The sequence below is a fragment of the Acomys minous genome (genome assembly GCF_964271855.1).
Source record: "Acomys minous genome assembly, chromosome: 2".
NCBI classification, from domain to species: Eukaryota; Metazoa; Chordata; class Mammalia; order Rodentia; family Muridae; genus Acomys; species Acomys minous.
The window spans coordinates 114,968,651-114,990,922 of record NC_140484.1 but is presented as its reverse complement, the minus strand read 5'-3'; the positions used below and the strand labels follow the sequence as shown (position 1 = coordinate 114,990,922).

General features: G+C 51.8%; 1 protein-coding gene across 6 annotated transcripts in view; it reads right to left on the bottom strand.

The window, feature by feature from the left end:
• The window catches only part of LOC311580431 (uncharacterized protein), a 32,579-nt gene extending 12,796 nt beyond the window's left edge, over positions 1-19,783 (bottom strand). For all 6 annotated transcript variants that reach the window (XR_014773462.1, XM_084752018.1, XM_084752019.1 and 3 more), the window contains exons 1-3: positions 16,052-19,783; positions 6,362-6,476; positions 5,683-5,906 (exon numbers count right to left, since the gene is read on the bottom strand). Coding sequence is in view for 5 of the 6 variants with exons in the window: in XM_084752018.1 (XP_084608144.1) it covers positions 5,683-5,906; positions 6,362-6,476; positions 16,052-16,177 (465 nt within the window). In the remaining variant the exon portion in view is untranslated. The remainder of the gene's footprint in view (positions 1-5,682; positions 5,907-6,361; positions 6,477-16,051) is intronic.
• Between the last annotated feature and the right edge of the window lie 2,489 nt (positions 19,784-22,272).

Sequence of the window (22,272 nt, the reverse complement as noted above, 5' to 3'; positions counted from 1 at the left end):
CCTTGGTTTGTTTTGTTTTATTTTATTTTATTTATTTGAGACAGGGCTTCTCTGTGTAGCCTTGGCTGTCCTGGACTCACAGCAATCCACCTGCCTCTGCCTCCCAAGTGCTGGGATTAAAGGCATGCGCCCCCCACGCCCCGGCCCACCACCATGATTTTTATAAGCTGAAGCATAGCAAGGCTTTGGCTGACAGACAATATCAAGACAAGTCAGGACCGGATGAGGTGTTTCCCGAGTCTCTAATTCCTTACTGGGGTTCCTGGGGGCCTCGCACTGAGCTCTTCCGTGTGTGTTATCCAGATGTATTGCCCGATGAAGCAGGAGATGCTGCAGAGACATCTTCTGGAAGCCCAAACAACCCCTTGCTGCTTTCTAAGACCCAGTAGATTCCTTGGGAGACAAGGACCCTATGACAACCGAGACAGCTCCCCAAGAATGACAGCTTCTGCGACATACCTCATGCAGTTCCCCCACATGACATTTGCCTAAGAAAAGAAGGATGGACCTTGAATTATATTTACTCCTCTGAGCCACGTGTCAAAGATCCAGCATGCACAGATCGGCGTAGAACCTGGCCCAGTGCAAGTGCCCGATAAATGCTTGTGCCACCATCACCATGACTCATTAGGATTTCTAGGCCCCATCTCTCAGGCTCCTGTGAGGAGCTGCCTCTCAGACATTCCGAGAGTATGGAAATTGGAAGGCCCTTAACCCAGACCAGGTTTTCCCGGGGGGGGGGGGGGGAACAAGAAACAAAACAAAACAAAAACCAAAAACCTGAATATTCTGAAAGGTGGCAAGGCTGGCCAGCAGCCTGGAGTCTTCCAAGGTGAAAAGGCTGAGCAGGTCTCTACCCTCTGACAGCAGGATGAGCCTAGCACCTCCCCTGGGGTTGGGGGGGGGGGGCGGGAATCTCTCTGGAGACCAGAGTCCTGGCAGGGAGCCAAGGCAGGAGCCTCTCCAAGAAAATGCTGGCTTTGAGCCAAGGAGCATCCCATAAGCTCCAGCCTGAACATTGGCTGAGGGGGAGGAGGGACAGAGGCCCCAGCCATCTTCTAAAGGAACCTAGCCCAAAGCGGGTTTGACACAAACCTAGGACACACAGCTGTCTTTCCTTGTTTAGTGGTTTCTATGTATCTGGGAAAGATACAAAGATACACTGCCAGGTGTGGGCCCCACTTTTGGAACAACGACCCTGTCAGCTCCAGCTCTGCCCACACGAACCCTCTAGGGTCCTGCTGGCCCTTTATCTAAAGGTCCCTCCAGGTTATCCTCACCCTAAACACTGAAAACCACAATATTGCCTGTAGATTCAAGGCTCCAACCTCCATCTCCAAGGATGGAGGGGCAATCCCCACCCAACAGGCTCTTCTAGGCCTGAAATTCTCTACCTGGTTTTTCTACTATACTTTATGCATAGACCTCAGTGATTAGACACCTCCTGGGCAAGATCAGAACAATCAGTCACAAGTGTCAGGTCCGTAAGGGGGCTCCACCCTCTGATTTAGACCAGCCATTTCCAGCAGAACTGTAGGAGAGAGATCCCTGTGTAATCTTACATGTTCTCAAAGCCTCATTCCAAAGACAGAAGGAACCTGTCATTTTAATTATGTAGTTAGTTAGGTGTTACTTAAATGTGCCATGCTGCCCACATTTATGAGATTAACCATTTGTATCTATTGGGTATCACACTGGACAGGACAATATAGCTCTTGACTCCGGCAGCAGGTCCCCATTTTCAGACGAGGATCTGTGTGGCCAAAGAATCTATGGAGAGAGCACAAAGGATAGAAAGCAAAGCCACAGACTCCATCCTTACAGATGGGCCCACCAGCCTCTCCTTCCAGCCTCCAGATGCCTAGCCGTGGACTATTAGGTAGATGACTGTATGATCAAGCAAGTTCAGAGAGACTGCAATGCAAACCTATGTGAAAGAGGCAACCCAAGGAGGGCTAGAAATGGATACCGTTGGTGCTACAAGGCTGGGAAACAAAGACAGCAGAAAGGAACTGGACGGAGGCTCTGGGAGAGCTCTGTGTCAGACCCAAGTCTTGTTGAGCAGCTCTGTTTGTGCCATCCCGCTCAGGGCCACCTGGCTCCCATGGTGTGTCACTACCCATGCTCCATCCAGCAGAGGGTCTGGTGAATTTTCCACCACGTCTCACTGGAAGAACACCCACAAAAGCTCCTCTCTGCTTTAGAAGGCGAGAACAAGTCGTGCATTTACCCACTGCCTCTAGTCTTCTTACTCTGAGTCGCCATGCCAACACACAGTCATAATTACCAAGGAACGCGTCAATAGTGGCAGCATTGACAAAGACACTATATCAGGGCCTGTGAGCTAAGCAAGGTCAGGCTCTTCACAGCTCCCTAGCTTCCTGCCCACTTCCTTTATTCCAGTCGGATCCATCCCTTTCCTTCATTCTTTCTCTCCCACCCAGATGGTCTGATTTCATTTTCTCTGCAGAGAAAGGAGCTATGGCTCAGTGTATAAAACACTTTTATAGCAATTAGAAGACAGGTTCTTCTTTGAGTACTGATTTTTAACTTGTGGGAAAGAGTCACTTTAACATCCAGGCCTCAGGATTGTTGTTAGAATTTTTTGTTTGTTTGTTTTTGTTTTAGTTTAGGTTTTGTTTTTAGTTTTTTTCTTTTTCTGTGAATGGAGAGAACATTTCTGGACACTGCCTATTCAATAAGGGGGTGCCTGCATTTAATTTGCTTTCTAAATTCAGAGGCTGATTAAGTGTCATGTAGTCATCTCTAAAATCATCTTTATGATCAACAACAGAAGCTGGGGCAGGGTGGTGGGGGGGCGCATGACAAAAGAAGATCAGAGAGGGAGTTAGTCCTAAGGCCTGGGAACAGCAGGGCTTGCATCTCCCCCCCCCCCACCCCAGGAAGAGTGAACATCTCAGAAAAGGAGCCAGGAGCAGCTGAATGGTGGCCTCTATCAGATTATGAAAAGATGCAGCATGGGATGGGTGACAACTACCGGGCTAAGTGACAAGCGTCCTGAGGCCCCCAGTGAGAAACAGGACATGCACCCATTTAAAATGGGCGGTCAGAAAAGGAAGACAGACAGCCCCTCGCTGGAGCCCCACACAGGAGCGCCCCAATTTCAGAACACCCAGTGCACCAACATCTGAACTTACAAAGGAGATAAATTGGAGGCTGATGATTAGCATCACAAAAATGATTATTCCCTTTGTAAAAGGCTTCACTGCAGGACTGCTTTAAATAGTGCATTTAAAACCATGATCTGATTTGCTAAATTCCATTTATCCACATCTACTGCCTAGGCTGGCGTGCGGCTGTATTTACATGTCTTCCCTTGGCACAGAGGAGGGAGAAGCCAGCCATTATTTGGGGCCTTTAATCCTTGCAGACAGTAACTAATCTGGGGAGCTGAACCCTGTTTTTCTTCTGCAGCTGGGGCTTTAGCTGCAAACTGGCCCCAAGTTCTGCTGTTTTGCCCATGGAGACCCTGCTGGACCCAGACCCTTAGGACTGGGACAAGATCTGTGGGAGCCCTTCTGGAAATAGGGGCTCCCTACTAAGAAAAATACCCATCCCCGTGTTCAGGAGTGACACTTTTTGGTACAGGTTTCCGGGTTGTTAAACTATTTCGTACAGTCCTCAAGCCCAGGATTCAAATCCCACCTTTGGAGTTCTCTGACATTCACTAAGCTGAGGCACATAGAAAAGAAGCTGGCACTCCACCAAGGAAGACAAAAGATCCCCTGACACGACAGGGGAAACCTTCCTTGCTTCACCTAGAGGGATTTGTAGGCCTCGCTGACAAGTCCCCCTGAAAGACAAATGACCCTTTTCTGTGAGGGCTAGTGCATGTGACAGTGCAGCTAGGAGTCAGGCCCATCCTACAGGGAAACATGCTGCCCCCTCACACCATTGGCTGGGGGGGGGGGGCGAGGGCTCAGGGGAGGTTATATTACTAGGCACAGGAACTCTACACTGAGAAAACCAAACTGCCCCCACGCCTCTTAAGTCAGTGTGTCCACCCCCCACCCTCATCTCAGCACTAGGTTTAGCTTGTTTCCCACCTATTTACAGATTCCTACAACAATAAGTCCAGCTGAGCACTCTGAACCAGGGGAAAGTACGAGGCAGCACCCAGGTCGAAAGTACAGTAAGGAGGAGAGGTTCAGATGCCACCAGTAAATTACCTCCCCGTTGACAAGGCCAGTGAAGCCTAGTTTCTGGAAGATGGGGCCTGGACTTGGAGTCAGGATCCCTGGTCCTAATCCTTGTTTCACTAGTCTAGTGGCCTCTAGGAAAATCAAGTTTTGGGGGGAATTATATCCCGATCTGTGACATATGCATGCAACCTACACAATCACCAAGCTTTATTAATACTTTTTTTTTTTCTGGTGCTGGGTATTCAACCACTAGGCAAGAGAACTACCACTGAGCTACCTCGCCAGCTCACCAAGCTCTACATTTTATATAAATCATAAAAGGGGGGGGGGGCGGGACACACGTTTGTCTCTCACAGATCCTGACGAGCTTCCTTTTTGAGCAAGATTATAAAGTTATTGTGTTTTCTTTGTCTTGGCCGCCAGGAAGCTCAGAGCAACTGCAATAGTTCATCATAAGTTCTAGTCTAGGCCAGGGCATTGTGGGCAGACACTGGGGTGTGATGAGAGAGCCCTCAAATATGAGGTAGGGCTGAATAAGAAGGGACACGGGTTGGGGGCGGCAGGGGTGGGGGGGTGCTGGTGGCTATTGGAAAAGAGCACAGACAAGATAAACCTTTGTGCTTATGTTTGTGCACTTGCAGAGACATAAATTAAAAACAAAACAAAAACCCAAAGCCTCAGGCTTAACAGCTCTGGATCCCCACTCTACCATGTCAAAGGTCACTATTTAAGGAGGTCCAAGCTCATAAGAAGCACTTAGCCCTGGCAGAAGGCAGAATTCAACGAACATAAATTGATAACTGAAGTTTTGGGTGACTCTGCACACAAACACACAAGTGTAGGGCGGCCATAGCTTAAGACAGACAGACCAATGATTGATGGTTTAGGGGTGTGGGAAAAAGAAAAGCAGTTGTGACTCTTGGGCTGAAGTCTGGAGAGGGCAAGTCCAAAGATGGGGCCTATGGCTCCCATCCTGCCACCTTCATCCTTGGACTGACTCACCTCAGCCTGAGCGGTAAGGATGGGGTCTCTAGGTCACCCTCAGCACCAACCACACTTTCACTGGTCTTACATAGGGATGCTGGACTCTCTTTGCCTTAGGGTCATGCCAGGGGCTTGGATAATGCTCACCCACCTCCTATATCACAGTTTCAAGGAAATGTAGCCACTAGCCACACAGGTTAACACACTGCTTGGAAATAACTCTCCAAGAGCTTACTGGTCCAAACTACAAAAACCAAAAGCCCCATGTCAGCGTTGGTCAGCTAGGCTACATCTCAGCTTGGAGGAGATGGCCCTACCAGGACGCCCTGCTTTCTCCACATAGGCCAGGAAAGGCACCGTGGCCTCGGGGACAGGGTCCTGGGACCTCGGAATACTTGTTGAGGGGATGGCCCACAGCAGGCAGCTTTCCGGACTCCCAGGCCGGGTGCACTCTCTGTGCCTGCCGCTTCCGTGGGATGTGCAACAGGGCCGGAGCGAGGAAGAGCTAGGCGGACCCGGTGGCGGCGCGACCTACCTCGTGCCCACGTAGCCATCTTGCCGCCTCTCGTTCGCTCTCAAAATGGCCTCCCGGTCCTGTGGCGCGCCCCGCTGGAGGCTTGGTGCAGGCCCAGGGGACGCGGCTCATCCTCGGGTTCTTCTCTCCCGCACCAGACGTCATCGGGTGTTCGCTCCGCTCCAAGGCAATCTCCGCACGGTTTCGCCGCGGGCGCCCAGGACTTTCCGTTGGCTCAGGGTGAGCTGGAAGTCGAGGTGTGATGTCGCCAAAGGGGAGGGAGGGAGTGTCTTTGCTTAAGCTCTCACGGCATCGGTCTGAGGGTGACCAAGCCCTGAGCCCCACTGTGAGGCTAACCTGACCCACTCGCCTTTACCAGCTGAGACCCAGACTTGTCCACCTCGGAAGCCAGAATCATTCCACCATGCCTGTGTGCTCTGCACTCATGCAGTGAGCTCTCCGCAGCCAGCTCAGCGTTACAAAGCACAAGCCAGCAGGTGTATTATTAAAGCCATCGCACACTTGGGAGTGAGGGGGTGACTTGTACATTAGATTCTGGCCTAGAGAGGGAAAGGGTCGCCTTTCAGGGGACTCTGGTAGAAACACACTCGCCTTACCAACACGGTCCTGGAATCTTCCAACCTTCTTGATCTGTTTTGGAGACTCGCCAGGTCCTCTTTCCCTGGCTACAGCCACTCACCTCTTCCACAGCGGTGCTGCTCCCTCCTTCGTGCTGAGGGTGAGGAATTGCCAGAGAAGGGGACGAGGAGCCCAGGTAGGAAGAGCAGGAGTCTGGAGTACCTGCCAGTGAGCAACTGTAACACAGAGAGAAGACATCAGGTGCCCCTAGAAGTGTGCGCAGCTGATTAGAAACCTCAGGGCCCTGTAGCGCTGCCCTGGAGGTAAGGAAAAGTGTCCTCCAGGTCAAGATCCCAGCCTGGTTGGGAAATGCTGGATGCTCTGGGCTCCAACTTCCCTGCCGGGAATCTGGGATAGACATCTATCTGGTAGGGGGTACTGCTATGGAAGGGAGCGGATTCTGTCTAGTCCCCATAGTTGGTACTAGACAGGACACCTGGATGCGTGGCAGAAAGCCTGAGCTCAACCTAACCAAGGCACAAATGTGGTTTTTCCCAATGTCACAACTAGTGAGACTTCGACCCCAGGAGGTTTTCCTGAAGAGCAAATCCATGCACAGAGCTACCACCGCCCTCCAGGAGGTGCCACCTCAGGCTTTCAGCACCAACCCTCTTTGCTGGGGTAGTCAAAGTTGGTTTTCTGCTGACTGCAAATGTCTCAAGACAGATGTCCCTCTAAGCTCAGAACTTATACCTGTCTCTCCCTGATCTACCACACACAAGGTGTGGTTTGTGGCCCTTGGGACTCAGCAGATATGCTACACTCTGGGGGAGGTAGGCAGCCTGTGGGCCGTTTGGTGACACTTTGTGCATCAATTGGGGCTTTCATTCTGTCTTCAGGAGGAGAAGTTTTGGATTTTAGACTTAGATGAATGGGTACCCCTGCCATTTGAGCCACCATTCGATCCCTGCCCATTGTATGCCAGACACTGTATTTGTATGTTTTATATAAATTCGCATGGCCCCTGTAGGCACTATTGTCCCTACTTCACCCAGAGAGGAGAACGTCACACCTAAGGATTCTCGGAAGGTAGAGAAGGGTTAAAAGCCCTGGAAAGAACCCTGCATCACAGTAGATCACTCCCAGCTCCCAGCAGCTCAGCCTTTCTAAAATTTAGAATGTGAGGGTTTTTTTTGTGTGTGTGTTTGTTTGTCTGCTTGGTTTTGTTTTGTTTTGTCTCAATCCTGCATCTTGAACTCTAGAACTTCAAATGAGGAGTTATCGCTCTCAGGGGCAGGAAAAAGCCACACAACCACGCCAGTCCTACCTTCCTTATACCTGTAAGCAGGGGATTTCTGCACCGCCACCCACACGGCCCCAACGCTTCTTTAGTGTAGGTGCAAAACCTTGAGGGAATCTGGAAAAGCCCCTCAATGGCCACCAGTCTCCTCACAGTCAGCAAGGATATTATCAGGACAACCCAACCAGAACAAGATGAGATGCATTGGTATATGGGCGTGGTATTTTTGCACACAATCCCAAGGAGAGCTGAGCAGATACAGGAGTTAAAAGGAACATTCGTGGAAATGCCCCCCCACTCTTTCCCCTTGATATTTAGGCAAGAAGCTCTCTCAAGCTCCATTTGGAGAGCTGCTTTTTCTTTAAGTATGGTGACATTATATTAATGTTTTTTTCTTCAATGAAACCTTCATAGGAGGCAAAATATGCACTAGGCTTGAAGTGAAATAATACATTTTAAAAGTTTATTTTAAATCTCTTCTATTTATGAGGGGGTAAGAAACATGGCTCTCCGCCTTGGCTGTCTGGGGCAGCAAAGATTGGTTGGTTGTAGGGTAAGGTTAGGTGGGTAGGAACGATGACAAGACTAGATCAGACTGGATTTAAGAGAGATCCAGTAATAACAAGGGACAAGGGACTGGAGTCCCTTACAGAAGTCCTTTACAAAACAGTTTCAAACAGACACTGTACCATCAGTCTACCCTGGAGAGCGGCCTTGGTTCCCAAACCTCCACCTTGCAATCCAACTACTCCCTAACAAGAGGGAGAAGGTCCGAGAAATTCTACCCTGTGCATTTCTAAAATACATAAAGACTAGGGATCTGGCCTAAGCCAGAGAGAGCAGAGCAAGTCTGCTCACAGCACCTCCTAATTCATGGGGGGTAACAGAAACTAGGTTGCAAGCTGGGGTGGGAGTGGTGAGGCTGACCAGTGAGGGGGGGACGTGCTCCAATGTCTGCACAGATGGAAGCTGCAGAGTTCTAATTAGCACAAAGCCTGCACCTTCCATTAATAGCTCACCACCAGCTCCTGGATGCCGCTGAAGGCAGTCAAGTTGGAATGTGTGAGGCTCACCTGTCCCTAGCTCATTAACAGACCTAGGGTGAGAATAGGGCTCTCCTGTGGAAGGACTAGCCCAAACCAGGCCCCAACTCCATCTAATTACAGGTTTGACTTCTGGGTCCATCTGTGGGGGAGAGTGCCTGACCCAAGTCTTGGATACACGCTCAGCCAGTCCTCCAAGGACAACGTTTTCCCTCCAGACTTGAAATAAATTCTTTCTTTAAAAGTGCTGGCATACATTCCATTTATATGAAACCCTAGATAGGTAAAACTGACTGAGACCTCAAAAGGGGCGGGGGAGGGAGCAGGCAGGCTAGAAAGAAGCAAGAGGGAAGTTTCTGGAAAGGGGCAACAACTGCTGTCTTGGATGTAAATGCATTTGTCAGAATTCATAGAACTGTACACCTATAATCTCCTTCCAGATGAAAAGCATGCCTTTGGGAATTCTCCCCCCCCCTCTCTGTGCACGCTTGTGTGTGTGTGTGTGTGTGTGTGTGTGTGTGTGTGTGTGTGTCTCACATATTCACCTAAAGGTGTCGGCCCCTGACTGATCTCTCCAGAGCTTGCAATCTGCTTGACGTACAGGTTCACACCCTTTTCCAAGGGTCACAGTGGAGAAAGGGGCCACAGCAGATGGGGAAACAGGGCTGTGCACATCTCACAAACATGAGGCCTCCGCTGGCCAAGTGGGGAGGAGGAATGTCTGAATTGAATCAATTAGCTGCAGAAAACTTCAGAAAAGAAGTAAGGCCCTTCATAAAAACAAAGCCCACTCCTTAATCCCCAAAGGCAATCCTCTCCCCATTCCCATAGCCGTTCCTCAGTAAACAAAGAAATCCCCCCCTTCCACATCCACACCTCAATATTCATTATGAGCTGACGTCTGAGGCTGCATTCCAGCCTCCCAGAGTGCCCTAATGACTGGAAACCCAATGGCAGATGACTGAGGGGTTTCCCTCTCCTCTCCACAGCTCTGCCCTTCCCATGGCAGTCTGTTCTTTCTTTTCTCCTTCTCTTTCTTCTTTTCTTCAAATTAGTGAATAAGCAAACCCTTAGCAAGCAAATCAAAGCAAAGACATCACTAACTCTACTTTGTTCATTTATTTTGACAAGTGCAGTTTAATTTTAATTATTTATGATAATACTTCATAGTAGACGAGTAAATGTGCCAGGGTATATTTGGTAACATTAATGAAGTCTGCCTAATAGGGACCTTCAGTCCAGCACCCTGCCTGGAGAGCTGCCTGCTGAAGGAGCAGGGTGAGGCCACTGGTCTGTAGTAGGGTTTGCTTTTTTTTTTTTTTTTTTTTTTTTTTTTTGGTGGGGGTGGGGAGAGGAGAACTTAATGGGTCTGAGGATTAGCCAAGGGAAAATTAACCTGATTCTAGAGAACAGGCAAATAGTAAGCCCATAATCATGTGTCGATGTGGATTGTGTGTATTTAAACACCAAGAACACACGCTTGGTGATAAGAAGGCCCAGGCGTGCCCACATGCCACATGCATATTTACACATGAATCTCCAATGTGCAAATCAACAGAGGCCCAGAGAAATTAGGCTCTGGGCAATTAAAAGTAGAAATAAAAATAGAGAACGGAATAGATAGAGTTCTCTATCTCTCCAAAGTACCTTTCTCCTACTTATATGCGTTGAGTGGGCAAACACAGGGCAAAATTTAGAAGATTGGGGGAGGAATTTCTTCAGCTAGTGATCACACTGGAATGTTCTATCCAACACACAATGGAGATGATATACAGGTCTTTGTGGATGCAATGTCACTTTAAATAGGGCTGGACTAGGGCTGTGGCTCAGTGATAGAGCATTTGCCCAGCATTCAGCTGGTCTGGGGTTCCAGCCATAGCACTAATAAAATAAAATAAAATAAATAGGGCTAACCCTTCACCTCCCCCTGGCTTTGCCTTCCTACATAAGGACAGGATTCTACATATCAACAAAATATATACATATGCACACATAAGAATGGGTGTATTATACACCACTTGTGCACACACATAGGTATCTGAAACATTCTGAGATACAAACTGCAAAGCATTTACAATAAAGCTTTCTACAGTCATAATAGATTTAAGGCATATTACAATGAATGTAGTTCAAGGCCAGCCTGGTCTACAAAGTGAGTCTAGGACAGCCAAGGCTACACACAGAGAAACCCTGTCTTGAAAAAACAAAAACAAAACAAACAATTAATGCTTGATTTTTGAAACTGTAAAGAAATTATGGCCCTCCATTTATTTATTTACTTTTCCAAATACTGAGGAGTTCCTAGTTTGGTTTTCTTTTTCTTCCTTCCTTTTTTCTTTCTTAAAATTTCTGAAGTGTCTGCTAGTGCCCAAGGTAGTTTAAAGACATATCAAGGGACAGGTAGGTTTTCTTGAGACCAACTGTAGTACTGGCTCAGGACAAAGACCAGATTTAGCTTTCGAGACAGGGACAAGAACTATTAACTCCATCATCTCTGGGTTTGTGTTTTTGTTTGTTTGTTTTCTTTCTTTCTTTTCTGAATGAGCCCAGCAGGGAAAGGGGGCCCACTTCTCAAGGACGGTTAGCCAGAGGGTAAGAGGTGGAAGACTTTTCTTGGAACAGTCCAGGCACGCAGGGTCTCCAGGACCTACTTGTCCCTAAACACAGGTGCTCCTGAAATCCCTCATATTCCTTACTCTTCAAGCAGAGGGGCATTTTGGATAGCACAAGAGGATCAGCCATAGGCACCTGGCTCCCAGATTTCTCCCCTGGCCCCAAGCTCTTCCAACCTTTCTCCTTAAAGCTGTGACCTGGCTCTGGCGTGGGAAAGGCGGTTTGGAGCTTTTCACAAATCCAGTATCCCCTTGAACCAAAACCAATTAGCCTGGCCCAAGGTCCTGTCATTGAGGCCCTGGCCCTCTTTTCAAACCCCTGCGGCTCAATTGCGGTGAGGGGCTGGCCAGTGAATGCCGGGACCACTTAAAGTGGTGCTTAAGCCGGACCGGGGTGGAAGGATGGAGACAGCGCTGTAGGAGCTGTGGCCGCCCATTCTCGGAGCCACTGGCCAAGGTTTTGTTCCGGTCACAGCCCCCACCCTGGCTCTACTTTTAACGGCCCTCCCTTCTCTCTCCACTTCCCAGCTGTCTGGAGGAGAAATCAAAAGCTAGCTCTAGGAATTTGAGAGACACCCACATTTGGTTACCCTGGCTAGAAAGGGCACCCCAGCGTTTGAGTCTTACCCACACACAAGTCCTATCCTCGAATATGTTAAACACAATAAAGCACCCACTATATGTTTGATGTTTTTCTCGGATGCAGCTGAACAATTCATCTTCTGGATGAGAAAACTGACTGGCCTGAAATCACAGAACTTAACCTTAGGGCAGTTTTGGGGAAAGCTTTTTGGGACTCCTGAACACAACTCTCTTAGGAAGAGATGGGGAACTTCGGACTGAGAAAGACCGTGGAGAGCTCATCTTCAGTGAATGAAAAAACTGACTTTAAAAAAGCAGGAACAAGCTCAGATACCTATCGAGATAGGGTCTACATCTACATAGGGTCTAGAATGGGGTAAGTGTGAGGATAAAGTGTCAGAGCCTTCCTTCAGTCCTTTGCCTCTCCTTGTCCCCAATTTCCTTTCACACCCTTCCAGGTGGAGAGAAAACTCATCCTCCGCTGGGTAGCACTGCTAGGGGGCTCTGGCCGTCGCCATGGTAACGCGCATCCCACCCTAGGTTAGATCTGATTGGTCATTTAATCCAGGGTGGAGGAAGGTAGGGTGGGCGCGAGTCTGGGTGAAATAGGGGACAAGGACACCCCACCCCACTCGCGTGGGAGAAGCCAAGGGAGAAGAGAATGCGATTAAAATGGCGTCACAGCCTCCAAAGGGTTGCCGCTTTAGGTGTAGACTCCCGGGTGGGAGAAAGCCTAGCGGCTCTCCCGGCCGCGACGCCTTCCGGGGTCCTGGAGGGCGCATCAGTCTGGGCAAGGCTGTCCCGGGCCTCGCGGCTGAGCGCTCCCCGCCCGGCTCCGCAGGCCGGTCTGCACGCTCGGGCGGGCCAAACGAAGGTGGCGGCTTAGCGGGATCCGCGGACCCCGGGGCGCAGAGCTGCGCATTGGGGACGAGGGCGGGGCGGACGGCGGCCGCGCCTCTAATCCCGGCGCTGCGTGTGGGAGCGGCGGGATCAGGGAATTAGCGCTGTAACTTCGGATTAGTAACGCTCGCTAAATGAGCGCCTAATTCCGACCCTTCATGCTTTTCAGCGTCGCGCTGGGTCCTGGGAGGCCTCCTGGCCCGGCTGCTTCGTCCTCTGTTCCCATTTCCCGGGAGGTCCGACTGCGGTCGAGAACTCACGAACCAGTCTAGAGCCGGCCTCTGGCCTCGCAGCAGCCTGCGTTTCTGTGATGCCTGCTGATGCCAGCTTTTCATTGGTCGGGCTGAGGCCCATATGGCGGTACGGTTCAGTGTTGAAATTCCTTGGACAAGGGAGGAAGAAGCCCTCGAAGCCTCCTCATCAAGGAGAGCTGCTCGCAACCCTGCCCTGCCAAGTGGCCTGCAGTGCGACCTTCTGCGAAAGGCTCCGTGTTTCTAGTTGTAAAATGAAAGGTGTTGACATCTTTGAGATCTCAACCAATTCTGGCTTCCAACTGTACTTTCAGCGCGCTTTCAGGACCCGCAAGCCTTTTCTTATAGAAAGAGACTAGTTAGTGCAAGTTGAAACAGCATAGCCCAAACTTGGGCAGCCAGGACAGTGGAGACATAGGGAACAAATGGGAAGGGGGTGGGGTGGGGTGGGGAGCAAAGGCTTCCCAGTGCTAGGCTAGTTAGGAAGGTTGACAAGGGACACACTTTTGAACCTGTGTCTTAGACTCCAGTAACCGGGGGTGGGATTTGAACATCTATTAGGAGGAAATGGATAGGCTGGGCACTTCTGAAAGCCGGTTCTAATGGGTGTGTGTGTGTGTGTGTGTATGAAACTCTGTGAATTAGAATCAGTATACCCGTCCCATCACCACCACAACCTCCCTTGAAGCCTCCATCCTTTCCCTTAGGTGCAAGGTTTGTATCAGCACATTTTCCCTTCGTAGAAAGGAAGAAGTCCAGCACTTTCTCAGGCTCTGGCTCTTAATGCCCCAACAGCAAAGGAACCCAGAGCGACACACATTTGACCTGCACAGACACAGTCGTGAAGCTATAAAGCCACCCTGGCTTATGAAGGACTGGTGCTTGCAAAATAGCCAAACGGAGGCATAGGAGTGGTGGGAAAGAAGGGTCTAAGCCCTGGGGCAGGGTCTGTGGATGCCCCAGCCCAGCTGTGAGGTGTGGAGGCAGGGAGTGCTGGGCAAGCAGGCGGGGAGCTGCTCCGGTTTCCTCTGAAATGAGGTCACCACCAGCACACAGGCTCCCAGGTGCACCAGGAAGGGAGGGCAGGCCCAGGAGATGCAGTTGGGGGTAGGCGGGGGTGGGGGGGGGGCAGGGTGTGCTTCTGGGTCCCCCAAACATGTGTGTGACCCTTCACTGGCTGAGGAAAGAAGACTTGGCTTTTCAAAATGGAAAAGAATTACACAGAATCTTGAAGACCTCCCTTCCACCTCTGAGAACCTTTCTTCATCTCTGAGAACAGTGCAATAGAAATAGTTGCTTTCCTGTTCCTGCCTGCCTGCTCTTAATTTTGTCAATAGCTAAAATTCAAAAGGCTATATAGTGAAAAGTCTCCCTCTGCCATAAGAAGCCACACCTTGCCTTTCCCCAGAGCCAGTGGTTTCCCCTTTTGTACCATTGAAAAATTTTACTTTTACACATTTAACCTTTTTTTTTACGCTGTTGTTAAAATAATTTTGCTAAGCAAAGGAAAAAAACAGCTTATAGGCACAAAGATGGAAAATTATTTCTATTATTGCAAGGGGGCTGGGCAGGTTCTGGGTAGAGGCTGAGAGACCAATCTTATAAATAACTAAGGCAGAGGCTCTTGGGATTGAACTGGGCCAAGATGGAAGTAAGGTGACCTAGGTAATGCCCACCCCTGCACTTCTGAGCTGTGTGACCCTGAAGGAGTCGGTTCTCACCCTCCCCCCCAAAACCTGCTTCCTTATTTGTTCAAGGAGAGAGGGGTTGATGAGTCAAGTCAGGATGGTGGTGGCCCTAGTCTTTCCCAGGCAATGTGTTAAAGCATCCCTACGCTGGCGTTCCTCCCAAAGAACCTCAAGCCTTCAAGGAATGTGAACTGACTTTGGATCCTTTCTTCTCTACGGTTGATAGGGTCCCTAGCTGCGTCTGCATCCACCATGTGGGAGCCACAATGGTTTCCCAACTTGCAGGGGCCCCAAACTTCAATATAAGGAAAGAGAGTGGAGGGGGTGTCAGGAAGGAGAATGACTAGAAGGCAGATAAACCTCAAAGGGGGACCTTCCTCACCGAGTGGGGCTATGAACCTCATACACCGAGCAGCGGCACGCCCCACTCGCTGCGCCCAGCTAAGAGGGACCTGGAGCCTGAGTGGCCGGTGTGCAGCATTGGGTTGCCATGGGAACGGAATTCAGATTTTCCCCAATTGCTTTTTTATTTGCTAGACATTGTAATACATCTTATGTTGCCACTTATTGGGGCGGGAAGAAGAGGAGCTCCAGAAAGCCTGGCTGCCCCTTAACCAGTGGGGAAGTTGGGGAGGTTCCGGCTCCAGCAGTCGAACTAGGCAGGCTTAGAGGTTTAGAGGAACTGGGCTAGGTCTCTCCCGCCCACCAGCCTGCTCTTGGTTTGTATGCAGGGCAGGGCCGGTCGGTCGGGGCAGGAGGCCCCCGCCTAGGCCTCTTGCCATTGAGCACACTCCCCGCCAGTTCTGCTCCGCTTCACGCTGCACACAGACCCCCCAACCGCACACAAAGGCAGCTGCCAGAGCCGGTGAAAAGTGATCAAATTATCAAGAACTTGACCTCACCGAGGGGCGAAGCTCCAGCAACCCCCCAGCCGTATGCTAATGGCGCTCAGGGGCTGACTCGTCGAATAATTCGATAAAGGCCGCATTGTTAGCGGCAGGGCAGCCCCCTGCCCACCCTTTTACTCCCCCCACCTCCTCCCGCCTACCAGTCTCTCTCTCTCTCTCTCTCTCTCTCTCTCTCTCTCTCTCTCTCTCTCTCTCTCTCTCTCCTCTCTCTCCTCTCTCTCCCTCCCTTTCCCTCTCTCACCCCCTCTCCTTCTCTTTCTCATCGCATTTGCATCCCAAAATCCCCGTCCGCAGCTCCGGGCGTGGATTGTTCTTGCCTGATTTATGGGGTGAAGGCAATGGCTGGCGCCTTCCCCGCCAGCGACCCCTCTGCAACCCCAGCCTGCTCCCCGCCCCCAGCATACTCCACTTCGGGGTTCCAGCCCTGGGAGCTGGGGAGTGGGGATGTGAGGCAGGGGGAAAGGAGGAGGTGAAGGGAGTGCCTCCTGGACACTGCAAGTGTCTCCCGGAGAGCCGAGGTCGGATACCTGGTCCGGGCGCGGCCGCTCCGTCGAGCTGGAGTTCCTGAGTGGCGTGGGCTTCCCTGGGCTCCTCTGGCTCCTGCGGCCAGGGCGGCCGGCCGGGCGATCGCTCGCAGAAGTTGTGAGAGTCATTTCTACTTTCGGTTATCTAGCTTTATGACGGCTCTGTGGCACTCATACAGCTAGATAACCAAAGAGAGAAACGGGCCTCCCTTCGCCGGCACCGCTACCGCGCTGTGGGCCCCCACGTGCCGCTGCCGACCCGGCGCGGGGGCCTGAGCGGGCGCCGCTCCCGCAGCCCTCCCGGGCGCACGCGGAGAGCCAGAGGGGACCGACAGACACACAAGACACACGGACTCCCGCTACCCGGGTCGCCCAGCTTTCTTCCTCCCTCGCCCTCCGGGTTTCTCCATCCCCAGTTTCCCGTTCAGTGCGTCCGCTGCCAGCTTCGACGGCATCCCGGGGCGCACTCGGGGCACGGGCGCTCAGTGCTTGGGCAGCCTCAGGCGCCCCGGCGGCCCCCAGCGCACTGGACCGTCAACCCTCCTCTCGCAGGCTAATCGCCCCGCGGGGAAGTGACGTCAATCCAGAGATTAGCCTATCACTGGCTTCCATTCAAATCCCAGCCCCCTTCCCGCGCTCGGCACCACCCAGCCTTACAATGGCCTCGCGTTCACAGCTTCTGCGCCGCGAGGACTGGGGAGCGCCCCTTCTGCCCTCAGAAGCATTAGGCCTGCTTCCCTAGTTGCACACAGTCTGGTCTTTCTCTCGAGCCTCTCTAATCTCCTCCCAAGGTCTCGAGTGCCCGGCAGCCACCGCAATCCACCAGAGTTAAGAGTTTGAGGGAAGAGGTTTATGGTCGTGGTCTCGCCAGGGCAACCAAGTGAGCGCACAAGAAGCTGCGAACCAGTCACTTCATCTTTAACGTCCCTCTTCCTTTTCCTTTACCCAGCACTGTGCATACTACGCGGAAAAGTCTGAGGATTCAGGGAGGGGATGGGTGTCCTCCTGTGTCTAGATCGGTGTGTCCCATACATAAGTGCCTGACTTATAGAGATTCCTGAGGCATGCAACGCTCAAACCAGGCCCTAGATGTCCGCACCGGCCTGCTGGGTCCCTTCTCTCCGACTGGTCCTAGACACAGCCAAGAATATGCCATCGATTGTGCCCCAGTGTCTTGAAGATATCCAATGCCGAAGTTGGGCTCCTATTCACCTATCACAAAATAACCAGCACCTGCCACTTCCTGCTCCCAGCACACAACTGGTCCACTCACTCCAAGCGGCTTCACAGGGCATAAAGATTGCCACCTTAGGTTTCCCAGAGCCACGGTAGAATTGAGCCTGACTACTAAATTGATGGCCCCATCTCAGTCTCCCAAAAGTGAGTGCTTCGTAGGTATCCACCTGAAATCCCTCCCTCCTTTGCCCCTGTGCCTACCCTTCCACTCTGGGCCCTTTGATTCACCTTGGTCATCCATTCCTGGGAGGCAAATTATTAAATAGGAAAAATTCGAAATAGTTTCCCCAGATATCCCTAAAAAGATTTTTAAAATCTAAGAGCTAGGGAGAGATTCAACAATGGAGTATGCTAGCAGGTTCTAGGGTTCCAGCAGTGACTATACAGGTCTGTGTAAGGTATTCCTGGGACCACCATAGGCCTAGGTGGGGCTATTCATTTAGATTTGTTTTAGTGAGGCTAAGACAGCCCCCCCCACACACACACATACACACACACTCCATCAGCAAATCCTTGGAGGTTGGGTTCAAAGAATAGACCCAAAGCGGATGATTTGGAAGGGATTTTCGGGATTTTCCTAAGTACATCTACAACATTCTCCTTTAAAACGACACATCTGAATTTGGATCAAGTATCAGATTTTACCCTGCACCGTTTACCCCATGCTTGCTTTGGATTTGTCCCTATTTCCATCTTGACCCAAAAAAATCCAAGGTGGGCTGCATTCCCCGCTGCCGTGTCTGTCACCCAGCGAACGAGCCAGCCAGCATTTACACTCCTCTCTTCAAATCCCACCTCACAGACACATCCTTGTCTCAGAAAAGGGGGGACCCAGGCTAGACTGAGATGAAGCCTCAGAGAAACAGAAAGAGGCAGGCTGCAAGGTTCAGGAAGAAACCTTGAATTTGGGCCTGCGTGGCTAATTCTAAAGGATTTTTCAGAATTAGGAGGTGCCCCTTTCTCCTCCTCCAGCTTCTTGAATCTATACCCTCTTCCTTTCAGCAGAGTGTCTGTCAGTGTGGGCGGCCTCCTGAGCGCCCAGTCCTTTTTGGCCACCCTGAGCTGAGAATAGGTGCAACTGCAGAGGCAGAGGGAGGTGTGCAAACACAATTCACCTGAGAGAGGGAGAGGGAGAGGAGAGAGGGGGAGTGAGGAGCAGGAGAGAGGGGGAAAAAGAGAGAAGGTGCATTCTCAGAGTGTGATTTAAGCAGGATGCTGCACAAAATGGCTCCTCAGCGAGACTCATGGTAACAGCACGCTGGCGCCCTGGCCTGAAAGCCTAGGGCTGGTTAGGGCTCTGGGAGAAAGATTAAAAAGCTTGATTTCGCATTCAGTTCAGGTGCGGCAGGTCAATGCCACCAAAGCCACATTTCTGTTGTCCTTTAGGAAACCAAGTCCCTTGCCAAAGCAGGTAGGGCCAGCCAGGCAGAGGCTCCCACATCATGCTGGAGTAAGACCTGTCCTGGAATGAAGACTCCTTCATTCCCACCCTCCAGGGTCCAGGTGCATGAAGGCATTTTCAGCTTACTCTCAGGAAGAGGGCTACTGTAAGTGTGGGCCTCAAGCCATCGCTTGCCTGCCTTTTGGAGGCTGTTCTGACGGGGCAGGACAGTGGGTAGTCTCTTTGGGCTAGCAGCTAGCAGCCACACCCATGTACGGGAGGGGAAGCCCCCAGGTCAGCACCTAACCTAACAGAGACACGTTGTTTGGGGCTGAGCCTACCCAAGGAGGACTCCACTGACGTTGGCTCTGATTGTCTAATCTGCACTCTGGTCTGGGTCTAAGTTCAATGCACTTCCTCCCACACCAATTCCTTGCCTCTAGCCTACTGTCCTAGGCCAGTCCCTAAGTCCTAAGAAGAGCAGGCAGGCACTGGATCTAAGGGTGGCCCAGCTAGAAAACTGGTGGCGTCTTATGGGCCCTGGCCATGGTGCTGAGGGCTGCTCCCCTGACTCCCCACCCCTTTTTTCTTTTCTTTTCTTTTTCTTAGCTGTTCCACTTGCTCAGAACTTCCTCAGCCTTCTAGCTGTGGTTTGAAACCTGAGCTCTAGGGGTGCCTACAGCTGCTTAGAAAACCAAACACTTAGGGGGGCATCCAGCACATAGATATTGCCACCAAAGGTAAGAGATTCCATTTTTCCCCCTACTCAAACCGGCACAAAAATCCTTGACTGAGTTCCCATATCTGAATAAACAGAAAACTACACATGTACCCTAGAGCCCGTTGACTCAGGAAACCTACTTTCTCCCACAGTCAGCTTATAAGGTGGCCCCTAAGGCTGGCGTGTTACTTGTGCACACTGGCGGGCTCTTGCACTTACTGGCAGGCCTCTACTGCTTGACCCCCCCCCCACACACACACACACACTTGCCTCTGGCCGGTGTTTCTATTTCCTATCAGTAATTATTCAGCTCAATGTAGGACAGAGAAAGGCACCTTCCACTTCAGGACACAAAAGAGTTAAGGGGTTCTGAGAAGGACCTGGGACAATTCACATCCTCAATCACGGGGGTGGTGGGTGGTGGGGGAGGCACCCTTCTCCTGTGACCAGACTTGCCCAGATCCTGAGGCTGGGACCCTGAAGCTGATGAGCACAGCACTTGTCCTGCCATTCAGTCTGGAATGGGCGCTCCTTTTGATTCCCTCTGGGCTGTAATTAGGACACAGCATCTCTAGCCACAACCCAGGCCAAGTCCAGGTGCCTTTTCCCCACTACTGTATTTCTCTTTCCTTCCTTCCTTAGGCCCAAGCTTTGATTAAGCTGGTCTTCCTATTGTCTGTAGTCTTGAAGGGCTGTTCATTGGGAGATTTAGCTCTGGGCTTCCTTAGATGGAGGCAGCTTATTGTACCCAGAGGGTACAGAGGCCTCCACACCTACCCTCAAATACACATGGCCAATTGGGCTGCGGTTCCCTCTCTGGCTTTTAATCTGTCTATTTCCTCAGCAGCGGAGGTGAAGGCAGGCAGCAGGGTGTGGGCTTTTCTAAACAGGGACCTCAAACACCTCCTCCAATAGGCCAGGCCTTTCCTTGTGACATCTAGCAGCCAGCATTGCTGCTGAAGGCTCCTGAGCTGCACTTAGCCTACCTCTGGCCTCCCTTGATTTAAAGCCAGACCCTCAAACTCCACCCTCCCCCCACACAACGCTTAAGAATCCACCACCTCCCAAATATGAGGTTAAAAGAGGTTCTCTCCCCTTGAAGCTCAGCACCAATATCATCACCCCTCTGCCACAATGGTTCAGAGATTTTGTGGGGGTTTTTTGTTTTGTTTTGTTTTTGTATTTTGGATGCTTTTACTGCTCCAAAGATCTGGCCTGGAGCTTCTTTTTGCTAGATTCGGCTACCTCCTTGCTCTGTCACCCCATCACCCACGCTTCTCCTAGAGAAGCCCCTAAATAGCCTCAGCCTCCCAGATCCACTCGTTCTTCTAAGCTCAAAGGAGGCCTTCCCAAAAGCACAGAGTGGGGCGCCGAACAGAAAGGCTTTCCAACTTCCCCTTCCAGAAGGGAAAAAAAAGACATCATAAATCTTGTTTAGAGTGGGTGCTGTGTGTTGCATTTTTCTCAACATATTTTTTTCCAGGAAGCCACTTTATAGGTTATTTGTGTGTGTTGGGGGTGGGGTGGGGGTGAGGGATAATAAGGAAGAGAGGAGTCACGGGTAGGAGTTAAGGAGGAGGCTTCCCTGGAACCTCTTTCAGAAACACTCACTCTCTCAAACCTCTCTGCCTCCCCACAACTTCTATCGGACCCCTCACACTGTTCTTTCTGAATACTGCGGGCACATCCCAAGACCCTTGACCTTGGTCTTGATAATTTGCAGGAAATGCCTGAGTTCTGACCCACAATCAGAGCGTAACTCCCATCCCCTCCAGTAGTCAAGAAAAGCCCTGAGCCCTGTGAGATGTCCAAGAGGGACTCACAGGGATACCCCAGGCCCCTTAACCAGTCCACCCGGCTCCCTGACACTGTCTTAGCGGAGACAACCGCCCTGCCGTCCTAGACCCTCTCTCCTAGACTGGCCAAGACGCAGAAGGCAGTGGCACTTACGGACCCGGGAGGGTGCCGGAGCCCCACGAGGCGACGGAGGGGGTGGGGCGGCTGTGGTGATGGTGGTTCAACCGCCAGGCGAGTCCCCAGGCTCAGGCCCAGCTCCGGCCGCCCTCCAGGCGCCGCTGCCCGCACGGTCGCGTGGCCCAGAGCTAGCTGTTGGAGGCAGGCGCAGCGGCGGTGGCGCGGGGGCTCCTGGCGGCGCGCCGCTTCTCCGGGCTCTGAGCCGCTCAGCGCCGCCTTCTCGGGCGGGCACGGCCCGCAGTGACGTCAGCGCGACTCCCCCCCCTCCCGCACCCCCCCTCCCCGCTTCACCAGGACCAGTGCGGAACCGTGAGGCGGAGGCAGGAAGCGAGGGGCGCCTGCCCTGCGACCCGGCCCGGCTTGCCAGCGTCCAGCTTGCTTCTGAGCAGCCCTCCCCGCAAACGGCGGTACGGCGGGGCTCACCCAGAGCCACCAACCACCTTGGAAGTGGTGACAAGCCAAGGGCTGGAAGCCTCTCTAGCAGCTCCAAGCCCTGGTATCTAGGATGCTCGAGGAAGAAAAGAGAGTCTAGGGCTTGAAGGGAAGGGAGTCTACTCTCTAAGTGCCAAGGGGGCGTTTGATCTTTTCGCTCACACAAGTGACGGCTAAGGGGACCCACGAGGGATTGGCCAGTCCTGGGGTTCCAATGTGGGCATGGAAGGAAATCTTTATCTCGCAGGATCATGTCTCCTTGACAGCCTGGGTTGTGTTCTAGGCTGGATCGAGACCCAGTGCCTCCCCTACCCTGCCTCACCCGGGGGCGTTGCACCAGCAAACTCCTTGGGTCGCTGACCGCCCCCGAGCCGCTGTCCAAATGCTGAATCCCGTCTCCCCGGGGCGGGCTCCAGAGCCAGGCTGCGCGGCGCTCAGCATTGTCCGCACGGTGGGTACGGGGTCCTCGGTCTCAGAGAC